The 22943-nt window shown below is 37.9% G+C and overlaps 1 protein-coding gene across 1 annotated transcript; it reads right to left on the bottom strand.

Annotated features, from left to right (window-relative positions):
* Window positions 1–17173: 17173 nt before the first annotated feature.
* LOC102716399 (protein MHF1 homolog) lies at window positions 17174–20270 on the bottom strand. The gene is made up of 4 exons (XM_015836232.2): window positions 20067–20270; window positions 19900–19971; window positions 18355–18435; window positions 17174–17663 (listed from the first exon to the last, which is right to left on the bottom strand). The coding sequence occupies exons 1-4, from the start codon at window positions 20212–20214 to the stop codon at window positions 17536–17538; spliced, it is 429 nt and encodes a 142-aa protein (XP_015691718.2). The 5' UTR covers window positions 20215–20270; the 3' UTR covers window positions 17174–17535.
* Between the last annotated feature and the right edge of the window lie 2673 nt (window positions 20271–22943).

Raw genomic sequence — 22943 nt, 5'->3', positions numbered from 1 at the left:
CTCGCTGATCATCGATGGATCAAGGAACCCAACCAGGTTACCAAGGCGACGACTCTCAAGCCGACACAACCTTAAATCATGTACGTATTAGCACTAATCTACGTAGGAGACAGTTCATTAAGAAATGAGTAAGGATTGCACTTACAAGGAGTAGCATTTTAGAAGTCTGGTGTCCAACTTCCGGATCCTGAACAGGTCGAAGAGGTCATCAAAGCCTATAGTTACATATGTAGGCGATGACAGGAACGGCTGGTGGTCGTGATGTCCAACTATGGATGACTCCCTCATTTTCCGCTTGGCATTGCTCAGCTCCATGTATTGTTTATATAGCTCTCTGCAATAAATGCCCATCATGACTAATATATGGTCATCCACCAATGGCTTGCCCAATTCAAATTGGGCTGGCGCCTTCTCAACTTTCCTCGATTTGGTGTCTCCCGCTGAAGTTGCAGCCTTTCCCCTTTTGGGTGCCGGCGCCAACTCCTCGACCTTCCCCTTGCCTTTAGCGCCCCCACGGTCATGTTTGTGTGGTCCCTTGACAACTGGTGGGGAGCTATCGGCCTTTCTTGTGGTCTTGATCGGAGCCATGTTTTTAATAATATCGCCCAAATCCATATCAGGTGCATCCGGTGAATGCGGTAACGACATTGCTAGTCCACGCGGAGCCTCGATAGAAAGCTTTGACTTGGGAGACTTGGGAGGTGTGAGCTCCGTCGGTCGACTTGGACGAGGAGTCATCTTGACAACTATGTCTTCCTTAGGCCACTATATGAATGTCTTGCACGCATCACCCAAAGTCATGATTTCATCGTTGGGGGGCACAGGTAGTGGATAGACTGACCAGTTATCTTTTACTGAATTGATGGACACCTTGGCATACCCAGATAGTAGGGTTGCACCATGGATCTTTTCTGTCACGGAGGGTTTGAAAGCCATGCCCTCAGCGACTTCCTGAGCAAAATTTGGGTGGACCCTCACCAATAGGGCACATTGTGCTACGTTCTGCATGTGTAAAGTTTCAAATTAATATTTGAATGTGCAAAGGTGTTGGAGTACATTTGGATAGGAAAACATCAATTACCTCTATATTGTCCAGTGCCGCTAGTGCTGCGACAGGTACACCAGGGGCCAGCACCTCCGTGGATGCATAACTGCTCCTACCAGGGATAGGGCTTGCATCATGATGTGCCCGAGGAGTAAGGTGAAAAGCTTGTGGTGTGCCTCGGGGTATGTTCATGTCGGCCAGGACCTGTTTAAGCCTTTCTTCCACCTTGGTGTCCATGCTTGCCTGCAGCTCTTGAACACATCAATATCGTTGCCCGGTTGTCTCGGTCCTTGAATGAGCATGACAAGCATAATATACTTTCTTTTGAAGCAAACCCAAGGAGGAAGGTTATAGTTTACAAGAAGAACTGGCCATGTACTATGACGGCTGCTCAAATCACCAAATGGATTAATTCCATCTGTACACATGGCAAAATGCATGTTTCTTGGATCCTCTGAGAATTCCTGGTAAGTCCTATCGATTCTCCGCCATTGTACTGAATCTGCTGGGTGTCTAAGCTTGCCATCGACTTTTCGTTCTTCGGCATGCCAACGCACGAGCTTTGCTTGTTCCTTATTCGCAAATGTTCTCTTCGTGCGCTCCGTAATTGGGAGATACCATACAACCTTTGCCGGTCCTTCCCTCTTTGACTTACTTCCTTCACCTGTACTTTTTGCTCGTTTGTATCTACAAGCCGCACATACAGGGCAAGCATCCAGATCAGCATATTGCTTGTAATACAAAATACAGTCGTTCGGACAAGCATGAATTCTTCTAACTTCCAGGCCCAACAGACATAACACTTGCTTAGCTTTGTATGTCGTCTGGGGTAATTTGTTCCCCTCTGGCAACATGTCTTTTAACAGCTCAAGAAGTTCTGTAAGACTCTTGTCGGACCATCCATTACTTGCCTTAAGCTTTATGAGTTCCAACACACAGGACAACTTGGTGTGCTTCGACTTACATCCATCATATAAGGGCATCTGACAATCTTCCATCAACTTACTAAACTTCTCAAAGTCTCTGTCGTTGTTATCTACGTCTTCAATGTCATGCAACATTTAAGATAGACATTCAGTGTCGAAATCAATGGTATCTTCGCCTAACGGAGACGGTGCAAACATGTTTTCTGGAGCTGCGGCGACGTTCACTATATTTTGATCCGACACTTCTTCATCAGCATCAACATCATCATTAGCTGCCTCTTGCTCTCCATGCTTGCTCCAACATGTATAATTCTCCATGAATCCTCTCCTTATCATATGAGGAATACACTTCTGAACTATCAGGGATCATCTTTTTATTCTTACAGTCATTACATGGACACGATATATACAGGCTCATCCTGCTTTTTCTATCATTGTCCGCAAATTTAACAAATTCAGTGACCCCCTCCCTATACTCCGTGGATGAACGATGAACATGGTACATCCACTTTCGATCCATCTGCAATAAATAACATAAAGAAATATTATATGATGTTTGATTGAAAAAATATTATAAAATATTTCCATTATTTTTGGAATAAGACAAATGAATGGTCAAACATTGAAGGAAACAAAAGGTCAAACATCTTATTTTTACCTCCAATTTTTACAAAAATTCGCCTCCTTTGTCCTCCCAACCCAACTGTGAACAGTGCACTGGTCGGGACAGAAAACAGTTGGCAGTTAGGGGTATTTATAGCACGAACACACGCCTTAGACGGATTTAAAGAAATACCCGCCAAAGGTGGTGGGAGGTTAACTGTGACGGTTTGCAACTGGAAAAGCCGTCACAGGTGACGATATACCAGAAACAGCTTATTCTACGCGGCCCGTCACAGGTGATGGGATATCACCTGTGACGGCTTTTCACGTTGGCCTGTCAGTTGTATCGAACACCAGTGACGGGCCGCTGTTAGGCCGAGGTAGGATGCCACACTTGTGACAGATGTGGTTACAATCTGTCAGAGGTGAGGGATGGCACTGACCGGGCCGTTGGCCCGTCAGTGGTATCCCGTCACAGGTGTGACGTTCTGGCGTAGTGTAAATCTAACGGTACCGGTAGCAGCAAACCAATGTGGTAAAATCATGTTAGGCTGAGATTGATCGTCGTTGAAAATGAAAATTAGGCCATACACAAGATTCCAAGAGAGCCAAAAGCCAACCAAACCGAATATAAGGCCCACCTCTCCCAAACAATATATTCTCTCTTTAGGTTGCCAAACAAAATAACAGTAGAATTTAGAAATCATCAATAATATTGGCTAGAAACTAGAGAACTTCAGTTTTTCTAGATTCTCAGTCTTATTCTCATAATTGCCGTGGTTCTTCGGATATCTAAATTCTCATAATTTACTTACTACTTCCATCGCAAAATAAAACTATTTTTATTACTACTCCACACTTATATCCTAAAATGTAGCTATTTCTCCCATGTCCCTCATTTCAACCAGTCATGAGCATTCTCCATTAAACTTCTCTACCTACGTCTCTTCACAACCAATTAATGACAAAGCTCCATTCAATCATTTCTCCATGTTTCCTTAATATCCATACCTAACTCCAAAAATACTTATATTTATATTTTGAGATGGAGAGGGTAGTTTTTAAGAAAGTCATATCCGGAAAAAACAAGGTTTAAGTTATCCAGAAGGATGCAAGTTCAATTGTATAATGGTATTGGAGCATGTATACATACATGCATCTCATCCCGTCCAAGATGTATTCTAAATGCGGGTGTGACTGTTTGGTTTTTTTTTTAAGAAAATGCCAAACGTCATGTTTATAAATGAAAAATAATTTGTGAATAAAACTTTTGTAACTCAATGTGTTAATTCTATAATTTTTTATATAATTGTTAGTTCGTTCCAAGTATGGCTGAGATAGAATTTTATTATGAAAAAAATGTTCCAAGCTAGTGAGAGGACGCAATTAAGTAAGCAATAGCTAGCTAGCTAGTGTTTCCAGAGGATAAGTTAAACCGGTCTGAATAAATCTGCAGTTAAACTCTGGCACATGCATGCTAGGTCGATTTTACTGACGTGATCTCCTGCTTGTTACGTAACGTGACCCACGTTAATTAACCAAAGAAACTACTAATAAACAGAGCGTTGATTGGACCGTAGTTAATTATCCCCTTGCTCCTGAGCCAAAGGTACGACTGAGTTCTAAGCTAGCTGCAGAAAGTCCAAATCAGCAGGAGAGATTGAGACGAGAAACGCCAACTTTACACTTCTGCTTATGTTATCTGTTGAAAATCTAAATTTTCAACCGAACTAATTTTAAGAGAATTTTTTTTACCGTATTTTATGTTTCATCAATTTTTGCTTTTAAACTACCAATAATACATATATAAAAATTCTATGTATAAATTTACAGATATATAATTGGTAGAGAAAAACCAAAACAATTGGCTCCGGAAGATAGCGAGGGTGAGAGTGCGTGCGGCGGGCGGCGTCGCCGTCGCGGAGGTCAAAGAAGCGGCCCCGGAATTCAACGGTCCGCCGTATCGACGAAGGGAAGTCGCCGGAAGGGGTGATAACGGGCCAGCTCGCTCGGCTCGACTCGGCTCGGTCTCGGCTCGGTCTAACTCGTTAAAGAGAACGGGCTCAGTTCGTTATCGTAACGAGCTAAAAATCCAGCTCGGCTCGACTCGTTACAAAGCTCGAGCTGGCTCGTTAGGCTCGCGAACCATGCATGAAAAGTTAATTTAAACAATTTTTTAATAATTATATAAGCAAATTTTCAGTTCAAACATGCAAATCATATGAAATTGTATCTAAATATTAAAGTTTGAACCAACAAATCACATGGTAAACCTATAAAGTATTGAACACATGCTTTTCGGAGTAGAATCAATGAATACCGACGAATCACGTATCTTTGGTCTAGCTCGTTAGGCTCGCGAGCAGCTCACGAGCCAGCTCGAGCTGGCTCATTATGTCTAACGAGCTAAAATGGTAGTTCGGCTCGTTAGAAAAATGAAACGAGTTGAGCCGAGCCGAGCTAAGTTTGTCACGAGTCGACCGAGCTAACAAGCCACGAGCTTTCTGTCCACCCCTAGTCGCCGGCGCCCGTATTTGCCGTTGAAAAACCGGTGCTGTTTCTTCGGGGTTGTTTAGATGGGACTAAACTTTTTAGCCCCATGTCACATCGGATGTTTGGACACTAATTTAAAGTATTAAATATAGATTAATAAAAAACTAATTTCATAAATGAGTGCTAATCCACGAGATGAATTTTTTAAGCCTAATTAATCCATAATTAGAGCATGTTTACTGTAGCATTACATAGGCTAATCATAGATTAATTAGGCTCATTAGATTCGTCTCGCAAATTAGTCTAAGATTATGCATAGGTTTTATTTATAAACTATGTTTACTATTTATTTATAATAAGTGTCTAAACATTCGATGGAACATGTGACTCAAAATAAGTCCATTGACCCAAACACCACCTTCATCACCATCTATCGATCGATCCGTTGAGAAAGGCCAGTGCGTGCGTGCATGAGCGAGCTAGCCCTACTCCGTTTCGGCGAATTGATCACGGTCAAAATTACTCTGCCTCCATCTGATGGTGTAGACCTGTCACCCTCGTAATTTAGGGAGCTCAACCAAACGGTTTTAACACCATCTAAAACCAACGAGGAGCCAATGGGATCACTGGAGCGATATGAAAAAAAAAAAGTGCTAGCCTGCTCTACTCCAGACTCCGCTCCTATAGTATGGGCCACATGGTACCATTTTTGGAATGGTACCGAGGATATCAGACCTATTAATTACTCGTTAGGTATCCAACCCTTCCAAAAATATTTGGTATAATTCATATAGTTTTAGACAACAACACGAACTTCAAAACATATCTTTAACCATGATTTTCTATTGAAATATATACCAGAAATAGATTAATGTTTACTTTTATTGGAGTAAGTTTTAAGATTCATCTATTTTAAAAGTTATTAATAGTCAAAGTGTTATAAGTTTGTCCACATCATAATCCAAAACTTAAAAAAATCATCAAATTGAAGAGAGAAAAAACCTCCTCTAATTAATTGTACCCTTTTGCTGTCCTAGCTTTGGCTGGCTAGGATTGTTCATGCACCTTAAGAGAACAAAGTTTAGGCTTTGGTTATGTTGTGATCATGCATTTTAAAAATATATACAAGTATACCGTGTGGCTAGTCATAGATATTACCGGTGAGCTCTGATCGGATTGAAAGACTCTTTATATATGCCAGTAACTATCCATGTTTGTCTATACATTTGTACTCTTATTATGCAAAATGCTACATATATAGACAATCTATAATTCTATTATCTCAAATGCTACGTACGCAATAAGTCATTCTTTATCCTTCTCTACCCATATATGCTTCTCGTCACTTGCCTTGACTCAGGTGCTATTAAAAACATGCATAGCAACATTGTCTGTTGCGGTGCTATTTTTGTATACTATCTAAAAGCTACTCTTTATGCTTTTTTGTTGCTACCTTTGTGTCGTCGATAGTGTTGTTGAGTCCTCGTGTATGCTTGTACATAGTTTAAGCAAAGCCATTGCCGTTTTGTCTCCATGTCCTTGCTACTTTCTAAACAAGTTCTTTCATCACCTATTCCTCTTTCTTGCATCACGACGCTTAACAATCTAATTCGATGCTATAGCTTGATAGAGAATGAGTGAACATAAGAAAGGACCATATCTTCAATCCATCTATTAAAGGCTCAAAGTAAATACATATGGTTTAAATCACTTATATCCATCAGTTTTTCAAACCATGATCTGACTTATGTTAAGATTCTTACAATGTCAGAGTGGACGAGGAGCAAACCTAGCCTCTCTATTAAACATCACTTAAATTAATCCAACAACTACGAGGATTCATGACTCCACATGTCCAGTATTCAATTAATCAAATAGCAAGAGCAGCTAACGCTATATGCGTTGATTCCCAAACTTGACCAACACGTCCTAAATTTGCTAAAAAAAAGAGACCATAAGTACTCAATTAAAACTGTACACATTAGCTCAGTCTTAAGTTTGCTGTTGGTCTCAAACCAAACACAGTATCTGAAAACTGTCTAGCCATATACTCATATCTGATAGAGCTAGAAAACCAAACAAATCAACCCTCACTATAACTGTGCAGTACCCCAGTGTGAACTGTTGTGACCTCTGCAAAGAAAAATAAAACAAGATTAGTGAGCAGGCAACCCAAATAAATGCAGAGGAATTAGTGAGCAGTGGTACTGTTGACTGCTGCTACTGCTGTTGGTAGCTCGCCCGGGCCAGTTGTTCAACGGTCTGCGCCCCAAAACCGACACGGGAGAAAACGCACGTCGGACGCCGGCGGCGGCGACGCATCGATCACCGTGTGCACGCCGGCGGCCGGTCAAAGAGGGTGGTCGGTCAGCTAGCTCTACGCCGCATGTCTTTTCGTTTTTGTTTCTTAGGTTAAACCATAGTTTAAATTTTTAATCTTAAATTTAGTATTGACTTCGATGTTTTTTTATTAATTTGTATTTTTCAGCTTTGGTTGTTAGATATATAAAAATAAATATATAAAGTTTTATACATAGAATATTTTTTTATATAAATATATCGTTTATGTTTTCTTAAAAAATAAATAATCACCTCGTAGTCGGCAGAAATCATCGACGTCAATCACTTTCTGCACAGACGTTAGCTTTAGTGTCTGTAAACATGTGATCAGTCTCACTGCAACCTCTATTTCCAATATAATTTAATTTATAGATTTTTATGTCCAACGTTTGACCATTCGTCTTATTTAAAAAACTATAAAAAGCTTTAAAAAGTCACATATAAAATGCTATTTATATTTTATCTTTATACAATAATAAAAAATATCCATCATAAAATATTTTTAAATAGAACAATTAATACATTAAACGTTAAATATAAATAATATAAAAATATACTTATATAGGAGGGAGTAGCTCACATGCACGAAGAGGGGCTAGCTAGCAAGTCAAAAGTACCTTGCCTCCCTGTTAACTCTGATTGCGATTGATCCGTAGATGATTAATGAAAAACGTGTGCCTTGGGTCAAGATTCGTGCCTCCCCAACGATACTGACGGCACATTTCAGACAAGAACCCGAACCATTCTCTTACACAAGACATGTTCAATTAGACAAGACATGTTCAATTAGAGGTATACTTTTACAACAGGTAAGACAATAAAAAAAATCTGGTAACCTCTAATACATAATAAAATTATTTATTACTTCTTCCGTTTCATAATGTAAGACTTTTTTACTTTGCCTAGATTCGTATGGATACTAATGAATCTAGATATATATATATAAATTATATATATTCATCGATGGATGAATTTAGGCAAAGCTGAAAAGTCTTATAATATGAAATAAAAATATTATTATTATTATTATTATTATTATTATTATTATTATTTCACCCTCACAACTAATTTTCAGTTTTGTAAGAAGAGTTGTTGTAGAGCCGCTGTTAATAGTGTCAACAAATATTCCTAATTACTTCCCCCTATTACTCTTTAATTTTTTTTTAAGTTCTAGCTAGATTCATGTAAATACTAATTAATGCTCTAGACATATATATTTACCATTTACGTACGTACCATTATTTACCATCATATATACTCTAACGAGGTTTGCAATATAAGCCTTCTTGATCGAAAGCCAATGATATATGGAGTTTTACCCCAGGTTTAAATCATCATAATGTCCATGTAATTAATTGATGCACAACAGATCTATGTGCTTGAGTAGAAAAATATTTTTATGCACTTATGTTCATGGACATGTTATCCTAGCCTTTTTTATTTATAATGCATCCGGGGACTTACTCATACATCTGCTTGTCAGTGGTGTTACATGTTTTTTTTCATTTTCTCTGCAGTGGAAAAGAAAATAGAAGATTAATTAATATGCTCGGTGAGCCGACTGCTGTGTGCTGAAGCACAGTTTGTGGTTGTTATGCCACACTGGGTTGTGATTATTTCTCAAGTTGGTACGAATATGCAATTAACTTATTTATATTCATTACACTTGTTTTACATATCAAATAAATATTAGGCAAATTTTGAGTAATATGACTATCATGTGTCCACTAATTATTCCATAGTTTGACGACACAGCAATATTATTGATCGTTTGCAACATTAAGAAAATAATTTACCAACAAGAATTGTGTGTATTGATCTTAGCTACTATCTCTGTTTTATACTGTAATTAAGACTTTCTAACTTTCCCTAAATTCATCAATTAATAAATATAATATATATATATATATTTATTAGTACCTATATAAATATAAGTAAGACTAAAAAGAGTTATATCGTGAAACGGAGGGAGTATTTAGATTCCTACAGATGAAATTTGTCCATCCAGATCCAAAAGCAGGGTTCGACGTATGCCTTTGTATTTATGGATAATTATTTTTATCAATTATGAATAGAGAGATGCTCATAGAATAGGGTGCATACGTATATCTTCTCTCTCTCTTTTATTGTTTTTACTTAGCGGCCAGCCGACAGACCAATGAACCTTGGCGATTTTTAACAGCCAAGAAATTAAAATTATAGATTCTTGCAGTGATATTGAGTGTATGTGCAAATTATGGATGCTTGCGTCTAAACTATTCTCCCTCCATTCCATATTATAAAAGAGTTTGTAGATTTACCTAAATTCATACATATATTAATGTATACGTGTCTAGATTCATTAACACATATAGGAGTTTTATGGATAATAAATAGGGTGCCATGTAGATATTTTTATGAGTGATAAAGTATTAATGAAGAGATATTAAATGAGTTTCATGGAAGTGAAACCTATGTTTTGCACGTAACCTAGGAAACAATAATAGATGAAACTATACATTGAGAGGGGGGTGTTTTATTCTAGTTTCAAACTTTTTAGATGACACGTCACTCTAGGTAATCGTGTCCATAAAACTTATTAAGTATAGTCTTATAGTGTGAAACGAAGAAAATATTTCGTAAGAAAAAAAAAGTTAACCAACAATCGAAGTATCTAGAAACTGTACCTAAATAAAATCACGATAATTCACCTCAAAAAAAATCAAACGGAGCACGCATAACTTTCTAGCATAAACCAGTAGCAGGTTAGCTGCTCGTGTGGATTAAGATTATAATTCAAGTGGCCAGTTTTAGCGGTATTTTGCATATGCCGTGGTCTGTGCCAAGTCCAATCCTTGGGACCAAATTATAACACCCATCATTAACGCCACAAGCCATTACTCTGATTGGTTTTTTCCACGACTATTGTGTGGTTGGCTGGTTGCAATGACTTGCAAATTAAAATTTTAATTTGGCTTCTCCTTAATTAACTAATTGCTTAATTAATTAGCCAAGTCATGAAATTATATATATGTTTGATTTCTTTCAAAGCTTATGTGCCAAATTGACTAACCCGATCATCGAGCATATGATGCACGCAAAAGCATCTTGACCGGCGAGACAACATCACCAACCACTCTCTGAATCTCTGAAATTTCGTGCTATACGTATATATACTTAAGATCGACACTGAACTAATCGACATTATTGCACCTGAAGATTTATATAAGTACTGTGTAAGCTTAATTTGTTTTGAATGAGAGGTATTTGTAGTTCGGCATATTATATAGCATTAATTGGATCAGTAGACGACGGTCGACACCCTTAGCTAACTAATATAGCTAGCTGTACGCATCAGATGTTTGCAGTGTCAAAGTTTGTACTGCAACCAGAAGACCAGGATTTGTAAAATTTCTTCAGAGTCGCCTAAAAAAGCTAGCAATCAACCGATGACTTGGAATGACAAGAACCTGTCGACTGACTGTAGCTTTCGATATGTTCAGTCAGTCTCCCAAACGACAAGCTAACTATTCCATATATGCTGAACAAACCGCTTGTTTATCAGTAAGAGAGAATTTGATTGAGGTTTTAGCTCAATTAGGAAAAGAGCACATTCATCCTTCTGCTTCCACTTAAGCTTATAAACCAAAATTTAAATTTTTAACTTTAAATTTAGAGTTAACTATACATTTTTTTAATCAAAAGTTTATTTTTCAATTTTGGCTTTTAGATTGTTAAGAAGCACATATAATTTTATTCAAAAATTATTTTTCGTTTATAAATATATCGTTTGACTTTTTATCAAAAGTTTATTTTTCAATTTTGGCTTTTAGATTGTTAAGAAGCACATATAATTTTATTCAAAAATTATTTTCCGTTTATAAATATATCGTTTGACTTTTTTTTAAAAAAGACCAAACAATCGCTCCCGAGTTATCGTGCTCTTATGTCTAGATTCATATAATGATGTCTAATTATATTAGATATATTTGAAATTGTAGAGTATTAGATAAGTTTATAAAATATAATATATTTGGATGTTAAGTACTTTTTCACGGAAATTATACACGTATAGTTTTCTTAACTATAAGGAATTGAGAAGTTAATGATAGCCAGAGTTTCACACGTACATCGACTATATAACCAAATTTTATCATCAGGAACGTCAAATATTTATACGTACGTGAATACGACGTGTATACGTACCCAGGAAGAAGCTAGCTAGATGCATGTTATTAGGATAATGATGGATTTCGTCAGCCATGGACCATGTATATCTGTGTGTCTGACCAGGACAGAAGATTGACCAGCTCACCACCTTAATTAATTAGCTTGCACGTTGCTGTGTAACCTAGGGTTATCCACAGCTATAGCTTATAGTAATTGATTTCGTCTCGGCTCTGACATGTATCTCAAGTTGTAGTATAAATTACTATGTTTGATTTTTTTATTTGTAACGTTTAATGTTCGTCTTATTTAAAAATTTAGTATAAATATAAAAAAATAACAAGTCGTGATTAAAGTTCTTTTGATAATAAAATATGTCACCGGCAAAATAAATGATATTTTCATAACTTTTTAAATAAGACAAATGATCAAATATTGCAAGCAGAAAAATCAAACATCTTACATTAGGAGTAGTAACTATGACCGGCTAGCTAATTAATTGACTACTATCTTATCATAAAATATAAGATATATAAGATATTTTGACTATAAGATACCTAGCTAAAATCTCTAATATTATAGAAAGAAGATAATGCATACCTCTAAATGTACACATTAACTGTATCTTATACTCTATCTGTTCCTAAGTATTTGATATCATTGACTTTTATATATATTTGACTATTTGTCTTATATAGCTTTACATATTTTTTTTAAAAAAATGAATAAAACGAACAGTCAAACATGTGTCGTTAAAAAATCAACAATATCAAATATTAAGTAACGAATGGAGTATAAATTAGTCTGCTATACTGTATTTATGCATACATATAGGTTCGAATAAAAGCTTTTTTTCCCGACAAAAGCATAATGTTTTTCACAGCAAAGGCACTATGTGTAGCCCATATAGTAAAGAGAGAATTTCTCTGTAGTGCCGAATTGGTTTTTAGGTTGTACACCCACCCGATGAAAAATTAAGTGGTCCAAGCTTTTCTAAGCAAAAGTTGGTCAGATCAAGAAACTTCATAAGGCAGAACAATCAACTTTTGTTTAGGGATAAATGAAACATAATATAATGCGGAGTATCAGCCCAGATGAGTTTGAAAAGCCACAGATAGAGAGAGGGATGAAAGTACAACTTGCGTTGGACCGTGGTGAGATCAGAGCTAATAGAATATTAGCAACTAATCGACCCTGCTGCCGATGACGACCGCTCTCATCTTTTTGGTATTAGATAAAACTTCATATACATACATGTCATTAGTATTTAAAAGCAAAACTGAAAAAAAGGTAAAAAAAACCTTAAAATTTAAATTTTAGCTTATAATAAACGAAAAAACAGAGTATCTCTGGCTGATCGATCTGGAAGCTGCCAAGGTCGAACGCAATCGATCTACTGCCAGCTATACAGTTAATTAACCAGTATATACGACACTTGGTATATATGTAGAATATCTTATTTATCTTTCCCGACATCCTTATCCAGATCTGGACTGAACCGTGAGCTAGCTTTACTGATGACCAAAGAAGCTTTTTTCTTTCTCTGAATCTCTGCCCGGTTACGTTGCGTCGCAGAACTGCAAAAGATCACACCACAGTAGTGTCGATCTGCTGGTGCGTGCTAGCTGAGCTGCATGCATCAGGACCTCCTCTCCTCTCTCCTTGCTTTCTTGCTAGGGCTTGCATTCTCTCTCTCTCTCTGGTACGTGTTGCTCTGCGATTCGCCTGACCTGACGATAGAAGCAACAAACATTAAATTCATCTGATTAGCTGCATTATCGTGTCCTTCATTCATTTCTTCTGTGCAAGATGGGATCGTGGCCGTCTAATCAATCTTGGCCCCCTCTACAGCGTTATAATAATAGAAAAATTTAGTACTATACTAGACGTATCCCGTAAATTTGGATAGAGGGTGCATGATAATAACCGGACATGTCTAATCTAGAATTATGATTTTTTTTTAGTTTTAAGATATAAGAGGGTGAAGTAAGTATTATGCTAAATATTTGTCAGCAAAATCTAATCATATTCAAACTTAAATTTTGTAAATATCATACATTATCATAGTAGATCGTAGGTAAAACATAACATGCAACTTTTGTTTAACAAAATATATATGATATGATAATCTAAAAGTTATAAGTGGTCAGTCAAAACAATGTTAGTCAAGAATGGCAACCAAAGAAGAATGAGGGAGTATTATACTCAAGAACGAGAAAAAGAGAATAGCAATTGTTATCTGTCAATAGGATGATCCCTCTCTCCAAACCCTACCACCGGCACCACCATTGTCACCCCTTCTCATCTCCAAGCATATATCTGTCATCACCAGAGCAGTCTGTCGAAGCTTAGCAGGTAGCAGGGATGGTTGCGGTAGGGCCTTTCGCTCCTCGGGAGCACAACAACGAAGACTGCGACGGTACCACAACAGAGAAGACGGTAATGGTCAAAGCAAGGAAGCGAGGCACAACGGTGTGGAAGCAGAAGAGCAGTTGATGAGGCAAGATGAGGCGCAGTGGCGGTAGGACATAGAGCGAGGTTGACATGAAGGCGATGGGCTCAAGAGCACAGTCAATGCACAATGAGGACAGTTGGATCTAGCACCCTGTGGCCAAATCTGGTCTTCTCTAGTCAGCATCCGATGGCAGGCTCTACATGGCGACTGGCGTAGGTGATGTCTGCTTGAATCACATACTCGATCATTTGGATACTAGCGTCCATGGCATGAGGCGGTTGTAGGAAACCGATGTGAGAGTCGACAACGGCCAGTGCTGTGAAACGTATTATCAAGTCACTAAGAACGAAGAATCAAACACGTATTGTCAAATAGACATCAGTTGCATTCACCTACTAGCAGTACCGGCAGGGCTTCACTTCTATGAAGCTCCTCCCATCCTTAGTGGTGGCTTGTTGCACAACTAGTTATTGCAGCGACATTGACAAGAAAGACAAGTACAACCGTGTAGGTGGTGCATAACTAGATTAAGTTGTGTCAGGGCAACACGGTGGTGGTAGATAAGCTAATTCAGTTTCTCCCTTCGTCATATCCATAATAACATTAGGCAATAGTGGGTAACAACGGCAGCAAAATGGCGTTGGGGTGGCAAGGTGGGCTAGATCCATCTAGCTCTTCCTCTTGTCCTTGAGCACGTGTGGGGAGCTACTCTAAGGATGAAGAGTGTTGGATGATGATTGCTTGGTATGTTGGAAGAAGGTTAGAGAATGGTTGTGCTAGCAGTGGTTAGGGCTCACTACTGTTTCTATGTGACGGTTCATGAAGTAACAGATGATATGATTGATTTCTTTTAAGATCAAAGATTTTAAATAGTTGTCAGATGTGATAGGTTTGTTGTTGCACAAGGATCGAACAGGGACATAGAAGAAAATTTGATCCTTAGTTTTCTACTCCCCCATTCCCAAAATAAGATTATCTTTCTAATTAAAATTTAAACAAGGGCTCAAATTATAATTACTCATATTTGTAATACCTAAATATATCTAGAGGTGTTAATGGATCCAACTTTTTTACATATAAGATTTAAAGGTCGGATCTAAAATGAGGTGAGCTGAAATTTTATAGATTTTTGAATTAAAAATTTTTAATGGTTAAGTAGGGTTGTGAAAGGACCCAATAAGCTTGACCTATTCCCACTCCTATTTATATCCCACTTATAGTTACAGAGGCCGGATTGTTATCATTAGTTTTGATCTAAATGATTCTAAATTAATTAGGATGAAAATTACGCGGCACCAGATTCGGTCGTCGCCTTCTACACAGCATCACTTATAACATTATCAAATTCGAATGGGTGGTCTAATTAAATATGGAACTTGCTGGTCTCTTGCATGGTCAAACACAATATTTTTTGCAGGGATGCATATTACTTTGTTTGTTTCATCACGTTCCTCCAACAACGCTGCAGCAGGCAAATGCAACAATGAATGAATCAACCCATGGAACGACAACAACTCGCCATCTGACTATATTCCTGAGAATGAGAAAAAAAACAAACAGACAGACAAGATCAACAGGCACAAATATCTTGTTAACAGTGACACAAAGCCTAATTTAATCAGAGAGCATTCATGTGTGCAGTTGGAGAGGTTGGCAGAAGACTGAGCGAATCTTTGACCAGAAGAGGGTGGTTTGCAGCTGCAACATCACAGGCACAAAAAAAAAATCATCAGGTATGTTGCTCTTCGTATGTTCAAGTGAACGGTCCAATAATGTGTGCACTATTCAATTGGTCAACCTGTATTTTGCATTTCTTCTCCAATTAGATAGTGTTTGCACTATTCAAAGGGCCAACCTGACTCTGCATTTCCTCTCCAATAATGTCTGCAATATTCAAACCAACTTTGTTCTGAAATTTACATTGTGGTTGTTTGGTTGACAGCCGCAAGCTGCAACACTATTTGGTTAGTGTTCACAAGTTTGACAAGCTTTGTTTGTCATATTTCGGAGGTGATTGTTTGGTTTTTTAGAAAAAAGTCAAACGGTATATTTGCAAAAAAAATAAACTATAATAAAAATATTAAAATAATTTATAGAATTTTTTATATACATATTCTTAGCGATCTAAAAGTCAGGACTGAAAAATAAACTACAGTGAAAATATTTCAAAGTCAATTCTAAATTTAAGATTAAAAATTCAAATTTTAGCTTATAAGCATAAGCGAAAAATGATGGTGTTTAGATTTTATGTGTTAGTAACACGAAAAAGTATGACGTGGTTTCATTCCACTGGCTTCGATTTTGACACCCTCACCTTTGTTAAGCTTGGTAATGGTAAAACTAGACAACCAAAGGCATATTGTGAACTAAACAGCCCAATTCTGTATGTAAACTTCCCAAAAATTCTTGCTCAAATGAAGCCCTCCCTGGAGAAGGCCAGACTAAATTTTCCAACAAATTTTCAGGCCAATCTTTTGGCTTGTCGATGAATTAAGCCAAACGGTATATTTAGAAAAAATAATTTGTAAATAAAATTTTTATATACGTTTCCTTATCGATCTAAAAGCAATGAAAATAAACTAGGATAAAAAGTCTCAAAATTAACTTAGAATTTAAGATAGAAAATTTAAATTTTAGCTTATAAGCATAAGCAAAAACGAAAGATGGACCACGGCTGAACTGATTGTTGAAGTTTGAGAGGATTCTGAAATTGCAGGACATAAGGGGAGCACGATGCCTTATTAGAATCTTGACTCTCGTCGAAGTTCAGACTTCAGATAATACTTATGGAAAGAAATACTTTAGAAGTTCAGACTTCTGAAGTCCTCTGTCGAACTTGATGCCCTCTTGAGAAAGTACCAGATTCATGGGCTTCTCGACCAGCTCGGTACCCTGCTTGTGGGCACTGCAATGGGCTTCAGGCCCAATGATGTGGGTTGCACAATGGGCTAGGGTTCAGGTTCAGACAGAAGAATGGCAACAATTTCTGTATATTTTCGTCAGTTGAGAGTTTACAGTTTCAAAGTTTGATGCCTTTTGGTCTCCTCTAAAAGTTTGATCTTATACGGGCTCTGATGAAGGCCATCAGTTTTCCCTTTTTTTCCCTGGGTTAACCAAACATCAGAAATTGTCACAGCACTCACTCATTCGCAGCTTACACGCAAGTTTTACTACTTTCAAAGTTGCCTTTCTTTTCTGTATTTTCACTGATGCTCTTGCACATTTCAGTTGAGCTAACATCAGCAGGAAGGCACAGGGTTATCAAGAAGAGTGACAGCACATGATCCCGTGCAAGAACCAAACTCTGAATTTGCCATTTACTAGTACTTGACACAACAGCCTCAGTGAAATCAGTAGATGTGAAGGATCTCCATTTTACTGAGACAACACTGTTTCACACCGCACATTACCACAACTAAACGTGTGAAGAACAGGATTAGCTTGGCAGCCTAAGTTCTTGCAAAGTTTCCTTCTTGGACCTACCCCTTTGTTCAATGGGAGACAGAAGATCTATCTCATTGCTTATATCAGATTTGCATCATGTTATCATCTTTCTTGGAAGATTTCTTTCTCTTCCTCTCGCTGGAAGGCTCCTTGCCCTTCAGTTGTTGAGAAAATGTCCGCAGAAGGCCCATAAGATGCTCATTTCTATGCGCTGGAATTACATTGCAATGTTCACAGCATGTAAGATGCACCAAGTGAGAGGACTATACAGGGAATTTTAAAAGAGTAAAGTGCACCAGTAGTCTCTAAACTTGTGTGCATATGTCATTTAGGTCTCTAAACTCTCAAAATGTATCTTTGAGTCTCCGAACTTGTCTAGGGGGTCATATAGGTCCAAACAGGCTCCGATCCGCTCCATCCGCTGATGTGGCATGCCCCGGTGGCGCCTACGTGTTGGTGAAGCCATGTGGGTCCCACATGTCAGTATCTCTCTTCTTATTCTTTTCTCTCCCTTCTCGATTCCTCACTCCTTTGTTGTGCTATCTCGTTCCCTTCTCACATGTGCGCTCGCCTGAGCGGGAGACGGTTGGCGCGTGACGGCGCAGGCGGCGGCCGGGCAATGTCAGCGCCACATAGGCGCCACCGTGGCATGCCACGTCAGCAGATAGAGCGGGTTGGAGCCCGTTTGGACCTATTTGACACCTCAGACAAGTTCGAGGACCTAAAAATGCATTTTGAGAGTTCAGGGACCTAGATGACACATGCACACAAGTTTAGAGACCGCTGGTGCACTTCACTCGTTTTAAAATACCATTGTCTGAAAGTAAAGGTATTTTATGAAGCAAAAAAGAAGCTTTCTTTTGGGCATTAGCAGACGATGGAATCATAATGTACTAATGTACCTGTCAAGATAACATCTTCCATCTTGATGGATTTACGACCAGCATGTTGTGCAAACAACTCAACATCCTTAGCCAGCTGCTCTGCACATTACGAAAGTGATGTTAATTAGAACTAGCATGATTTCAATATATGAAAACCTAACAAGATCGAGATCCATTTATACTCTTATAAGTTCAGTTGAGCTTATAGGTGCTATATTTTCAGAGATGTTGCTTTTAAATCCACTGCCTCATTGATCTGATGCCTATGCTTTACTGTCATCACAAAATCACTCTTTTTTTTAATCTGATGAAGAGACCTGTGCTAGAAGATTGGGTGGCCATCCATTGCCTTCTATAATTCCATCTTGAAATGGTGTCGCTCAAAAGGTGATTCTTGTGTTTATGGACAGGAAGGGTTTGGTCTTTACTTCAACTTGATAACTGAATTAATTGCTATGCGATCTGCATCACATGCATATAGCACATTCAGCCACATATCACATAGTTTTTTTAAGAGTTCAGTTTATTTCCTTGAGTTTCAGCTTTTGGGTCGTTCCTATGAAATTTTATGTTTAAAAGTCTATTAGGTCCAGGAAATGTAGCCCCACATACTGCGCTGGTGGCAGCCTGGCAAGAAAGAAACACTCTCCAAGCAGGAAAGGGCCTTATCAGCTTATTCATATCTTACATATCCACGCATCCAGGATATGTATAGCTGGATCAATAAAGTCACATTAGGCAATTGACATACTGAACTAATATCTAACTTCCCCATCTTCAAAGACAACACTAAAATATATTGTAAATTTATTTGAATCAGGAGTTATTTAAACGCAGAACATGTCAAGAAGTAGATAACAGTTTCAGTTATGAAAACAAAAATCAGTGCCTTTCTTGGGGATAGGTGGTCAAATCATCAGCTATATGAATAAGAGCATGGGAGACAAACTTAAGCAACTTCCAACTCATTTGATGAATACAGCAGAAGCCTTCCTAAAGGCCTCCGGCCAATACCAATATACCATAAAACTTGGTTGATTGAGGAAGATGCATTAATGAAGGCCATTAGTAATGGAGTTATCGGTTATGAAGATATAGATTTCCAGTTTTTCAGGGAAAATGAAGCATGAATTTTATATCATTCCACCTGCACATCAATATCGACAATAATTACCGATTCAGCAGAGCTCCACTAAACATGGCGACCATCAAGAACAAAGACAGTAAGACACTAATACCGTCAAAGAAAAAAAATCTGAAAACTGTCAGAATCAATTATCCTCTACACTAAGTCACTAAGCACTGCAGCTAATATAATTGAAACGATCACCAGAGACATCTGAGCAATCTCTACACATGGAAATGATCAGTGAAGACAGACTAGCACAACACAAAGAGATCCCGAATTAATAAAAACTAAACCACACATTCGCAAGATTCTATGCAACGCAATTGAAACCAAAGACCATACACAATTGCCACAAGCAGTTGCTGGACACAGGAAAAGAAAAGAACACAAAAAAAGGTAGGGTTTTGGGGGAGATAGATCAGATATGCGTATACCTACGCTCTTGTAGGCCAGATCGGCGATGCAGGCGACGACGGGGTCGGCGACCTCCATTCCCGCCTTCCTGCCTGCAAAGAGAAAGAGGAGAGGAAAAATCGCACGCATTTGATTCTCAAACACCGCGCCACCGATCCCCGTTCCAAGAAACAAAGAAATGGTGTACCTTCGGAGGTGGCGATCTTGATGACGGCGAGGCGGAGGCGGTCGCGGAGGAGGTCGGCCTGCGCCTCCGCCTCCAGCCTCTCGGCCTCCCCGCCGTCGCCGGCGAGGAGGTCCGCGCCATCGGCGAGGGTTTCCATGTCCGCGTCCATGGCCGAACCCAGCTCGGGTCTCTCTCTCTTTTCTTGGGTTTATGTGGAAATAACAAACAAAATGAGGTCTTAATTGCAAAAAAAACAATCGCCAAATACTAGTATCAAAATACTCCTGCGTTTTACGATGTAACACTTTTTAAGCTTATTTAAATTCATATGAATACTAATAAATCTATATTAATTAATAAATTTAGACAAAGTTAGAAAATCTTACCACAACAGAGATAGGACTAGTTAAAAAGGAAAAGAAGCTTAAATCAATACAAAACGGTCTCCCCGTTAGCTTTTTGTTTGTTTCTGAACCTTCTGTGTGCAGGTGTAACGGAATAACCAAAACTTTTGCTCGTAGTAATACCAAAACTCAAATTTTTAACCTTAAATTTAAAGTTAATTTTAAATATTTTTATCAAAGTTTACTTCCAGCCTTGTTTTCTACATTGCTAAGAAAATGTATATAAAACTTTTATTTATAAATATATCGTTTGGTTTTTTCATAAAAAGGATAAACAATCACCTCGAATTTCTAAGCTTCTTGTACATGAATTTGGAGCATAATTTTTCTTCCTGCATGGTATCTAAGTTACCGGTTTCGCTGTCGCTGCACTCTAGGTTGTCATCCACTTGATATGGTAGAACAAACAGGCAGGGTGTAGCATTCAGCTCTGAAAATTAGGATTCCGCTATGAAAATTCAGCAGTGATATGAGCTATTAGCCAGGGGCGGGTCCAACATTGCTCGAGCCCCCGCTATCCCCGTTAAAACTATTGGAATCCTCACGAAAACCTTTATAAAATTTTATGGCAAAGATTAATAGAAGGGAGGCTGAAACTCTATCTAAAGTATTCAGACCCCCATAATCTCATTGGCTAGATCCGCCACTGCTATTAGCAACTTAGGGCATGTTCACCCATAGACGGTAGTTGTCTCTAAACATCTCGAATCTATCATATAGACAGTTTAAAAGATAGGTCATACAACCTAAAGTCTATTTCATTGTCTATAAGTTATTTAATGTTTTTTATAGTTAAGATCAACTATAAATAAATTATTGAAAATTCATTGTCTACAAGCTATATACAACAGTGTTAAATCCATCTCTTCTCTCTTGGAGCATGAGTCGTCATCGCTTGATGAGCAGACGGGATGGCCGGCTGCAAGGCATGCTGAGGGGTTTTTTTTTTACAAAAAGTGTTGTCTCCAACGCAAGCGTTGTACTTGCCCTTAGCGGCTTCTTTGAGTTCAGTCCAGGTGGAGCTAAAATAACTCAGTGACTCTAAAATGTATTTATTTGATCCATGAATAAATATTGATATGGCTAGAACACTTATAATATAATGTAGAATAAGTAAAATAAATAACTGTCTATAACGAAGATGAACTGGATTGATGAAAGAATGACCAGAATTAGGATGGTAAGACCAGCAAGAACTAGGTATTGGAACAATCCAGATACCCTGCACTCTGCAAGTGGCCTTGCCATTTTGGTGACCTAAAGGGGTGGTTGTTTGACTTCTTTTAGAGAACAAAAACAAATGACATATTTGCAAATACAAAATAATTATGAAAATAACTTTTATATACATATTCTTAGTGATTAAAACCAAGACTATAAAATAAACTATGATGAAAAAAACTTCAAAAAGTACTATAAATTTAAGTTTGAAAAATTAAAACTTAGCTTATAAGTATAACCAGAAGCAAAACGACGTCGGTGCTATAATTTGCATCAAAAATTAACGATCGAACATTAAAGTGCATTGTGATTGTATTGTGGTCTGGTTAAAAGCAGAAACTGAGAACAAAATCTAAGCACATGGATAACAAGCTATGGATCTGACCGAGTTCATATCGCTGTATCATGTCATCACTTTACATCTGTAGTTAATTTCTGTGAGTGAAAAAAAAAAACTAATGGTCAGTATTATTCCTGTCATAGGTGAATGCTTATAAACTGATGAGCTGGGATGTCATTTGAGGGCTCACATTTAAGTGTTGGAGAATAAAGGGATGATTATAAACTGATGAATTGGGTGCTGTTAGTATACTTTTATTCCCAATATAATATATCTACTTGTCATCTTGTCTACCAATGTACATGACATACATGACAAAGATAAAATTCAAGATCAATCAAAATAACCCCCCAAGGAAATTTCCTTTTATGGGTAGAGAATAACACATTTTTTTAGGACATATACAAGAAAAAGGAGATCAAACAACCGAAAGCCACTCAGAAGAAGAATCATGGAAAAGAAATAAGGGCTCCCATAAGCATATATTTCATTTAAGCCTTTAACTGTAGGCCTCAGGTGTACCTATCATCATCAACATCAGATTATTATTTCAGACTGATTGCTTGCCCCTAGAGTGCAAGACCTTCTCTAATCCAATCCTTTCCCCCTCCTTCCAGCTGCATGCCTTCATGTGAGCCCCATCTAAATTGGTATGCTTTTCAGACATGTTCTTTGAAAGTTTTTATAATTAGTAGTAATAAGCTGGTTAACAACTTCATATATTAATCATTGTTATTAGGACATTTGCAATATGACCATCAGCAAGCCATCATCCTTACACAAGGGGGGCAGTGCCATGTCATAGTCAAGAGCTGGTAGGGCTTTCTTGCACCACAGTAGTGGTGCCATTTTTTTTTAAATTTTAATCACATGAGTGCAAATGGATAGGGTTATGCTTCCTGCACTTTGAAAGGGAGGCAACTATATATCCAT

This window comes from Oryza brachyantha, chromosome 4, assembly GCF_000231095.2.
Source record: "Oryza brachyantha chromosome 4, ObraRS2, whole genome shotgun sequence".
Classification (NCBI taxonomy): Eukaryota; Viridiplantae; Streptophyta; class Magnoliopsida; order Poales; family Poaceae; genus Oryza; species Oryza brachyantha.
This window is presented reverse-complemented; position numbering and strand designations above follow the sequence as displayed.

Coding starts and splice junctions, on each gene's coding strand:
- LOC102716399 (XM_015836232.2), bottom strand. CDS start 20,214: ATGGACGCGGACATGGAAACCCTCGCCGATGGCGCGGACCTCCTCGCC. Junction 19,972..20,066: donor CAAGATCGCCACCTCCGAAG/GTACACCATTTC, acceptor TTCTCTTTGCAG/GCAGGAAGGCGGGAATGGAG. Junction 17,664..18,354: donor GGAAGATGTTATCTTGACAG/GTACATTAGTAC, acceptor ATGTAATTCCAG/CGCATAGAAATGAGCATCTT.